The 10204-nt window shown below is 47.3% G+C and overlaps 1 protein-coding gene across 1 annotated transcript in view; it reads left to right on the top strand.

The window, feature by feature from the left end:
• The window catches only part of IQCK (IQ motif containing K), a 121629-nt gene that overhangs the window by 140 nt on the left and 111285 nt on the right, over positions 1–10204 (top strand). The window contains exons 2-3 of the mRNA XM_019507699.1: positions 3459–3514; positions 7022–7160. Coding sequence (XP_019363244.1) covers positions 3459–3514; positions 7022–7160 — 195 coding nt within the window. The remainder of the gene's footprint in view (positions 1–3458; positions 3515–7021; positions 7161–10204) is intronic.

The following is a 10204-nucleotide window of genomic DNA, read 5'->3' as shown; positions in this document are numbered from 1 at the left end:
CCTGCTCCTGCCCCGCCTCAGCTACTGCTCTGCTCCCTGCCCTCTTCTCTTGCTTTGCTTTCTCCTTCCTGCCCACTCTGCTTTCTGCTCCCTCTGCCTCCTGCCCTACACCGGGCTGCCCCTGCCACCTGTGGCACCACACGGCAGGTTGCCCACCCCTGGGCTAAGGCACGGGGCGAGGCGCCGGTGGGCGGGAGACGGGGCAGGAGAGGGCAAGGCGGCTCTGGCACCGGGCTCTGAGCACAGGCGAGCAGGCCAAAGCTGTCTGCCAGGAGTGCAAAGGACTTGGCAGGATTTGGGGCCTGCAAGCCTGGATGGGAGGCCGAGTGGGGGGCTGTCTTTCAGAGAAGCCGCCGAGAAAGGACTTGCGAGGGTAAGACCTACCTTGGATGTGAGGCCCGCCCCAAAGATTCAGAGCTGACACCCAGGGTACCGATGTGAGAGAGCGCGGGGCAGGTGGTGCTGCCCATCACAACAGAGGGAGGAGGTTGGGAGGGACAAACTAGGGGTGCTCTTTGGGCTGGCAAGTGACCTGTCTCATTCCTGCTTTTTTATTTTCAAGTCCCCTCCTTTCCACTTGCTGGGCATGACCTGCCACTGCCAAGGCAAGGCTGCAGCAGCCCTGACTCCAGTATTTGCACTGGCCTTTTAGTGCCTCATCGACACAAAAACGTAATAAAACCAAATAAGAACAGAGCCGGCTCTGCAGACTGCATCCCTCCACGCAGGTTGTCACTGGTTCTGAAGCGTGCTGGAGCACATGCTGCTCACAATGGCAGAGCAAGACGTTCAAATCTCTTTTTAATAAAAATTGTATATTGCTCTTGAGATTTATGTTGTCATCAGGCATTCCCAGTAGGATTGTATTCTTGTATTATGCACTTGCAGTGGGGCCAAAGGTGTCCAATTTATTACATGCATAATGAAGCGATAGTATTCTCTCTCTTACAATGTGGTAATCTGATTCCTGAGCAAATCCAGCCTTGTGGTTTATTGCAACAAGGGAATCGGATTATTGCCTTGTAAAAGCAGAAAGGCAGTGATATGGCTACTGTAATACCCGCTTAATTAATACAAAATTAATAAGATTTGTTTCCAGCTTCTTTCCCAATGTCTGCAGTGTACACTAGGAATTTTCAGGAAGCTGAAGCTCATGCATCAGTCATTTAATTGTATCTATAAGATCATTTATTAATCTGGTCATTTATAGTGTCCTGGAGTGAAGCAGGGTTGTTGGAGTGAGTAGGTGCTTTCATTTAAGTAGTCTTAGAATAAAATGCCATCTATCCTAACTCAGCTGAATGGGAGGATAGGTATGGAGGCAGTAATGCCACTTAAGGCATACTTAATTATTAAAATGGTTGTTTGGGTGATCACAGGTTTATTTTGTGTTCAAGGTCCTGATCTTGAATTTTGATATCAAGATGCAATCTCTACTTTATATAAAGCAGGTGTGAGTATATTAAGTTAGGTAGATATCATTCCAAATATTTAGGGGTGCAGCAATAAAGATATTTTGGGCCAATACCGATGACCGATTATTAACAAGCCATATCAGCCAATACTGATCCAATTACCGATATGCAGCCCAGCAGCTTGGAGAGCAGCATCTGGCTAGTAAGACTGTTGGGGGCGGGGTCACAGGAGCATGGCGGGCAGATGGAGGCCTCACGGTGAGGGAGGAGGGGAGCTGGGGCAGCCACTACCCAGCCAGGGTGGGGCACAGGACAGAGCCATGAGTGGCTCATCAAGGGGGGATGGCGGGGGGGGAGTGGCTCCTGCCATTGCATGCACTCCTGGGGGAAGTGTAGGGGGCGTGTGCCTCCTGGATTTATGTGTGGGGCAAGGGCGGGCTGCCGCTGTGCACTCAAGGCCAGGGACTGTACTGGGTTTTTCCTGGCAGGGGGTGGGGCTGGACCAGGGCTGTGCTCGGGGGTTGCTTGAGGTACTCTGTGGCCCCTGCCTCCCAGCGCTGCTGCCACCCAGCCCAAGCTCAGCCCCAGGCCAGCCCTCTCCAGAAAGACCCTGGCATGGCCCCAAGTGCAGCCTGCCCTCGCCCCAGGCACAGATCCCAGGGGCACACAACTCCCTATGCTTCCTCTGGGGGTGCATACAGTGGCAGGAGCCCCCCCATTCCTCCCAGACAAGCTGCTTGCGGCTCCTCCCTGCACCCCATCCCAGCTGGGCAGCACCTGCTCCAGCCCCGGCTCCCCTCCTCCCTTACTGCAGAGGCCTCAATCTCCTCCCCACCCTGCACCTCTTCCCTCCCCCTGCCCTTTCTCCCCAACAAACTTACCAGCTGGATGCTGCTCTTCAAGCTGCACTCCTTGATCTGCCCTCCAAGCTCTCCATGCTGCTCTCCAGGCTGCGCACATGCACACGGCATTTATTGGAGACATTATTGGCCACATCAGCCAAAAAAGGACAATGGCTGATAATGTCAATTTTCCTTTTATCGATGCCAATACAATATGGACCAATGTATCGGTTCACCTGTACAAATATTTTAAGAAGGTAATATTCTCAATCAATAATCTCTAGCGTTTCAGTGTTGCATTTCATAACCATATATTCCTACTATGTGAATAAAATATATTTTTTTTCCTGCAGAAATCTTAGAAGTTGTTAGGAAAACTTCCCACTTAAAAAGCCTTTGAGCTCTTTACCATGGCTCTTGATTTTATTTTTTTAACTAATTTAATTTAGGGGGAAATTATATTTTTGGTCTTTATTGCTCTCCAATGAACGGATTTTGACCAACTGAGTCAACTGAAAGACTCCGATTGATTTCACTGGGAATTAGATTTGGTTCCATGCCTGGGCAAATCGGCCATTGCCATAAATAACAGATTTGAAGGACGAGAACACAACACCCAAGACTGATCTGCCATGCACATGTTCTAAAGGAATTCTGCCCTTAGGGCAGAAGTGTTACCTACTGTTCAGCATGGGGCTAGGATTGTGGACTCCTTCTGGATCTTATCTCTTAAATCTGACTCACTGATAAACTCGACAGGTCACATACCATCTTCCCAATGATTTATTTATTTTTCTGCTGTAAAAAGGAGCTACCTGATAAAGCTGTAAATGTTTATTAAGAGCTTCAGATGAAAAGTACCATTGCCCATGAGTGGACAGAATAATTAATTTCATGCAAGCACTACCATTTTATTTACACCATGCAAAATTGCTGGTTTAGGACAAACAGCCTTTCTTCAAGAGCGACTTGGCAATGCTGACCTTGACTCTCCAGGATAAGTGAGTCAGAAGTTCTAAGTCATTTTAACAAATTAAATTCCATCTTAAATTCATTCATCACACGCTGTTTTTCACATTTTCAAACAAAATGAAAAAGCATTTAGAAAGTAATATTTATGTGACTCTATTCAGAAAAATAGCGATAAAATCTTCATTGGAATGTGAAGGGGTTTTTGGTTTGTTTGTTTTTTCCTTTGTAGAGTATGAAGCAGAGCAACCTGCTTTTCCAGGCCTTTCTGAAGCAAAACAAGACTCTGTGAGTATGACTTGAGAGAAAAATCCATCCAGGGAACACTTTAAAGGTTTATTGATTTTCAGTGGTAAAGATAAAGCATTTGTAAAGCATCCCTGAATTAATTACATGAATATGAAACCATGTTCTGCAAAAAACTGTTGTTAAGCATCAAACCTAATATTCCACAGATTGCTGCATTTCTTTAATGAGACTCTGGTAAGGTTGCTAGGCCTCAAATTAGCTTACCAGCTGTGTTTTGGTTGTCATGTTGTGCTGTCCCTTTGCTCTGTATGTCTGTTTCATTCGTATGAATTGGCAGGATACTGAAATATGCAAGCGTTTTATTTACTAAACTCTTCCCATCAGGCAATGGCCTGTGATATACAAGAAAGAAGCAAGCAGGCAGAGTAAAGGAATGATGCCGTGTTTACACATATGTGCTGAAATTGCCTCTCCCAACATCCTGTTCTTGCAAAGATATTAGTGTGGACCTTTGGGACACCACCTGATGGTGAGTTTAGAATGTCCTGCACTGGGAGCGGACACCCTCATGGTGGGGAGTCCATTGATTCTAGTGTGCTGTTCATTTAAAAAACTTTGGATCAAATCCAGAAGTCATTTAAGAGAGTGCAACTCTGCAGAAGTCAGTGGTGCAGCATGTGGATAAGCTGGTTTCAAGCCAAACATTGTAAGATTTTGTTGTTGACTTTGGCAGTGGTTATAATTAAAAAAAAAAAATCTTGTGTCTCCAAATGAATAATGAGATAAATTAAGATAGACCTCTGATAAAAAGCCCGCTGCATGCAAGGTACCAAAGTAGGTGCATAAAATTAACTTAAAACTGAGGTTTGATCAGCCTAAATTAAATGCTTTTTAAATTCAAGTGAAGCATTTTGGAGCCGTCCCAATCTACTATGCATCAGTTAGCCTAGTTTGTTTCTTTACAGGAACAGTAGCATTTTACAGGGTCATTTTTTAATAGCTACTCTATGCTAACTTGGATAGTGCATTTGTTGCCCTAAGAAAAAATGAAACCATTATTTTCTGTTAAATTTATGTAAATAGAATGGAAAACTGATGATGGTGCTGTTAGTTGGGGCATAATATATCAATCCATTTCAGTTTCCCTGAACTTGTACTCATGAACATAGTGGAATGACATTCATTTATATGTTAATGAAGCTCTGCTAATTTCTCAATTAGAACCTTGCATGAATTAACAAAAAGGTCTATGCTTGTTTTAGCAACATGCAGCATATCATGTGTATTGGGAATCTGGTTGTACTATTCTTCTTCAGTAAATCAGGAGTATGCTCAGAAAACCCAACACAATTTGGATATACAGTTGGTTGTTTAGTAGAACAAACGTAAATAGCAAATTGTAATGGTAATGCAGCAGCACAGGGGCAAAATTAGACCCCTGGGTATCCAGGGGTCAAAAAAGACCATGAGGGGAAAAAAGCAGGGCAGGGACTGTGTCCTGAGGCAACCGGTGGCTCGGTCCTCCACAGAGACGCTCTGGTAGCCAGCCAGAGCGTCTCTATGGCTGGCCCTCACCCTGGTGCTGAAGCATACTGCCTGCCCGTGCAGGGCAGACAGCATGCCAACTGCAGGGGGCTGCACCCAGGCTCCGTGCCAGTAAGTGGGGGGGGAGCTGGAGGAGGTGGGAGGGACCATGGGGGGGGACCCCGCCAGCCCTGCCCACTCCCCCAGCCCCCTGGATAGCTGCTCCACCTGGCCCCATCCACCACCTGTCCCCTGAGCCCCACTGATGGCAGCCATTGGGGGGAATCTAAGGGAGTGGTTGGGGCTGCGTGGGGAAGCCATCGGAGGGCTGGGGGAGCAAGCGAGGGTGGGCATATCGGCCCTACAGGGGGGTGGTAGCCCCTGCAGGGGCCATGTGGCCCTTGTTGGGGGGACTGTAACCTCTGTTGGGGAGCTGTGGCCCCTGTGGGGGGGCTGTAGCCCTCTGGGGGGCAGGCTGTTAGCTGTGCAGGGGGCCTGTGCCCCGAGGGGGGAAGGGGAACCACCTCTCCTGGGCAGCCCCCCCCCACAATCCACCCACACCTACCCACACAGCCCACAGCCCCCCACATCCTTCCACAGCCACCAACATCCCCCTTCCCACCCCCGTCCTGCAAACAGCACATCCCCCCAGCACACACTCTGAGTGCCCAACTGCCAAACAGGATGAGACCTACTGGCAGGAGCTGTGGCTGCAGGGGCAGCTGTCTCCACATCCTGGTTAGTGAAGGGGTCATAGGGAGCTCTAATTGCTCTATGGTAAGAAAACCAAAGGCAAACAGCAAAACATATAGGTATTTAGAATTCATTTTATTATGATGATAAAGACACCGGTAGGCTTCCAAATTGCTTTAATGCTGTAGATATATCAATAAAACATTGCCCAACTGATTGCTGTCTCTCACTCTCTCTCTCTCTATGTATAGTGGTCTGTTGTTTTAATTGTGGAGGAACATGGATTTCGGGGTATTGAGTGACTTTGGGATTTTTTTACCAGGGGTTTTTCAGTTTTCAAATGGGGAACACCAGAATTTCTGCTAGAGAGGCAAGTGGTAGGACCCAGGCAGAGGAGCCCGGTCAGAGCTGGCACCTTGGACCCAGCTGGAGGTAGCTGACCTCCTGGCCACTTGGGGCCAGGAGGACATGGTATGACAGTTCAAGGCAGGCCACCACACCCAGAACATCTTCCAGGCAATAGCTGCCCAGATGGCCGGGCACACATGGCAATAGTGCCGCACAAAGGCCAACTCTGCAGCCACAGCCCACTGGCAGCTAGCACAGAAGGGCAGATGCCTTTACTGGCTCTGCAGTCTCCATCTGGGTCTGGCAGGTGCGTAGCAGGTCACAGCCAGGCAGCAGCCCCCACTGCCAGACTGCTGCAGTGGGTAGAGGGTGAAGGGAACTCTCAGGGCTGGTTCAGCTGGCACAAGGGGTAGTGATCCCAGGTACCAATTGGCTGAGCCCAGGTACCAATCCCCAGAAGCTCCTGAGAGTAAGTGGCCCTGAGCGGCTTGCCAAGGCAGCTTTTTGTACTGATGGGGCCAGGACAGAGCAGCTTTTTATGCTTCTGGGGACAGCACAGGTGCTGGCCCTGAGCTCTAGCTCCCCTTGGCTGGGCTCTAACTCCCCTTCGCTGCAGATCTAGGAGGAGCCAGGCAGGGTTATTTTGCCCCAAGTGGTACAATTTGCCCCACACCAAAGTGCATGTCCAGGCATGTGCACTGGAGCAAAAATCCCCGTTTCAAATTTGCACTGCTTCTATTTGAGCTGCTGCAAATGCACATGCTTGCATGTGTGGACACGCCCTACAGGTTTTTTCAATGCTGGCTCTCACCAAGGTGTCTAACTAAAATACTGAAATCAGTTAATTTTTAAATTAGAAATTCAAAATCCATTTTTGTTGACCCTGTGTTAACTCTCCTGTCGAATGGACTCCTGAATGTTTTTACAGTGAAAAGCTAAATGGGCTGGGATATTTATGTTAGTTGCATTTATTTAAAACAGGTTTCTTCAGATACTGGAATTTTGCAGCCTTTCTGTACAGAAGAGTTTTATTCAGCTTCTTTCGATTCTACTGGTACCCAAAAAAAAGTTTTCTTATCCACACTAGCACCTCCTCCAGACCCACCTGATCCAAAAACATGTAAGTAAGGGTTTAAAATAAGGTGTTTACTCTGTTAGGAACACAGAGAGTATAGAGCAGGCAGCAGAGAGCACCAGCAATACTATGTGTGGTGCAGAGGGAAAGAAGGCATCCCATTACAGCACAGAAGGGTAAGCATAGCTACATGTGGCTACTATTCCTGACCATGGATGAGGAACTGAAGAAACACCTATGACTTTGAAAGGGGTATTGTTACTCCAGGAAAAAGAAAAAACCTCGAGACATTTTTGTTTAACTGCCTTCCAGTGCATGTTGGGCTATGCTTACAAGCCAGCTTGCCTTGGGGAAGGATACACATGATGGCACATTAGGTTATATTGTGCTGTAATTTACCATAGTTCCTCACATATAACATGCCTCCAAACATTATGCACACCTTGTTTTTTAAACAAATTATGAAGAAAAATAATCCTGAGTTATGGCTTCAGAGAACAGGGCTAGAGCCTAATCCTTATCTGACTCACCCTCTATTTTCTGGTTAACTAAAATCTCACAGTGCCACACAAGCAAGGAGGCTGCTCCAATATGCTGGAATTCCACCATGTTGGAGAAGACTCAATTAATAGAGTCTGCTGGAGTGTGGCAATTACTGCGCTCCAGCTGCCTGCCACATCTCATGTAGTAGTGTCCCTGGGCTTCAAAATGGTGGTGGGCACTTTAAAGCTCATTTGACGAGCTGCTGCCATTTTGAAGCACAGGGACGCTGATAGAAAAGACACTCTGGGTGCTTTAATTAGAGCGGCTCTCAGAGCCACTCTAATTAAAGCGCCTCCTCCCACTCTTGGAGTGTGTGTATAAATGCCCCTAGTGGCTGCTGAAGACTAGTCTCCATGGGTGGGCCTCTGATCTTGAAAAGAGCTAAAGAGCTGTGTGAGGGGCAAGACTTTCTTTGGGTGATTTTTTTTATGGACAACTATGTAGCTGGGATAAATTTAGACAAGCTTTCAACTGCAAGACATTCTTTGCCAGGTTTCTGATCACAGGAACCAGCCTCCTCCACTTCAGTCCCCTTCCTCTGCCCAATCTACTGCGAAGCTTTCTGTTCCCTGCCCTGTGCTCCCTGCCCAATCTGGGCTTCCTGCTCTGTGCTCCAGTCCCAATCTGCTGTTCTGCTTTCTGCTTCTTGTCCTATCTTGCTGTGCTGCCTGTTCCTTCTCTGATCTACGTTTGCCACACACAGAATTAGGCTGCCCGTGCCACTTGTGGTAGATTGGCCACTCCTGCCTTAATGTATAATTATACAAAGCTATTACAGACATTACTGTCCTCTTTACCTGTAAGTGGCTTTTTATTCAGTCATTTTTATTACAACAGGAGAAGGGCAAGCATTTTCTCCCTCTGATCTTAATAAAGTCAAACCAGTATCAATAGATAAAGGCTACCATTGATTTTGAAACCTTTCAGATTATAGTATCTTTCCCCAGCTGTTTTTGTTCCAACTATATTCAGCCTCTGAATCACTATTGTCCCATCTTCATTGTTCTGATTTCAGCTTTTCAAAATTCACAGGCCCAGTAACCATATATCTTCCTTTAGGTATTCTGCACTTTACGTTTCATTTGGTCTTTTATCCCTCACTTTTTTCATCATCTCTTATTCCATATGCCTTCTCTTCCATTTATTGTAACCCATTAAACTGTCTATTACTGGTAGCGAGAAGCAGTAATATTCTGAAGTCTTGATGTATGATACCCTTCCATTTATGAATGTTCACTAGTAGTGTCTGTCGAGAAGGATAGATTAGGAGTGTGCAGTGATGAACAAACCCTTTATTCCTACAGTGCATTCTCAGGAGACAGGCATTTAACAAAGTATCCTTACTTCCCACATCAAGACCTGAATGCTTAGAGCAGTAACAGTCAAGACTCTGGATTGAGGACAGCAATTCAAGAGTTAAGCACAGAAAGTTCTTTTACCAGTCCCAAGATTTCTAAATTGCTCTGAGCTGGGCTAAGTACAGACATGTGGGGAGGTTAAATTGGGTTCAAAATGGCCACCTGATTTAAACTTGGCTCATCCCAGTGCCGACCTTACACTTAGAGAACCAGTTTGTCTCAGTGACTAGCAATCAGTCTAAACCTGTAACTGAACAGTTTCCGTGCACACAAACTGGTCTAAAAATTGCAGAACCTAGTTTAAGATAAACCTGTAACTATGTAATATAAAAATTATTCTATTTAGGTCAAACTGGTGCATGCAATTTCTGTATGTTTTCCCTGCACAGCCCCAGGCGCTGGAAAAACCCAGCCACTGGCCCTAGCCCCAGGCCTACTCTTTTCATAGATTCAGAGATTGTTAGGGGCTGGAAGGGACCTCGCAAGAACATCACGTCCAGCCCCTCTGCACTAGGCAGGAAAGATACCTGGGGCCAGGTGCCCCCAGTGAGGTGACCATCCAGTCTCCTCTTGAAGATGTCCAGGGTGGGTGACTGCACCACCGCTGGAGGGAGCCTATTCCACAGTCTGGCCACCCTGACTGAAAAAGCTTTTCCTAGTGTTAAGCCTGAAATGGTCTTTCAGGAATTTGTGGCCATTACTCCTGGTTTTCCCCAAGGGTGCCTGATGTAGCGGTAAGCTGCTACCAAGTCCCTTCTCAGCCTTCTTTTTTTAGGCTGAAGACACCCAAGTCCCTCAGCCTTTCCTCATATGGCTTGCCTTGCAAGTCTCTGATCCTACGCATGGCTCTTCTCTGGACTCTCTCAAGTTTTTCCACATCCTTGTTGAAGTGTGTTTCACCCTCCCTCCCTGCACTGGGCTACTTTTTGCTCCATTTGGCCCCTTGTTCCCCCCCTACCCAGGCAGCCTTCTCAACCCCCATCCCACAAGCTGCTCTGGGTGCAGCCAATTTTATCAGCATTTGCCACTGCTGGAACCAAGCAAGTAAATCTCGGTGGGAGGGGTGCAGGAGAGATGGGAGTGTAGGTTTGCTGGTGGGGGGACCCCACCCCACCCCACCCATGGGTCATGCCTGCTACCCCACCCCTCAAATGTTGCACTGGCCCACCCCTCATGGGTCGCACTGGC

The sequence above is a fragment of the Gavialis gangeticus genome, unplaced genomic scaffold (genome assembly GCF_001723915.1).
Source record: "Gavialis gangeticus isolate Ggan-Ray unplaced genomic scaffold, GavGan_comp1, whole genome shotgun sequence".
Lineage (NCBI taxonomy): Eukaryota > Metazoa > Chordata > Crocodylia > Gavialidae > Gavialis > Gavialis gangeticus.
Note: the sequence above shows the minus strand (reverse complement) of the source record. Positions and strands in the feature narration are given on the sequence as shown.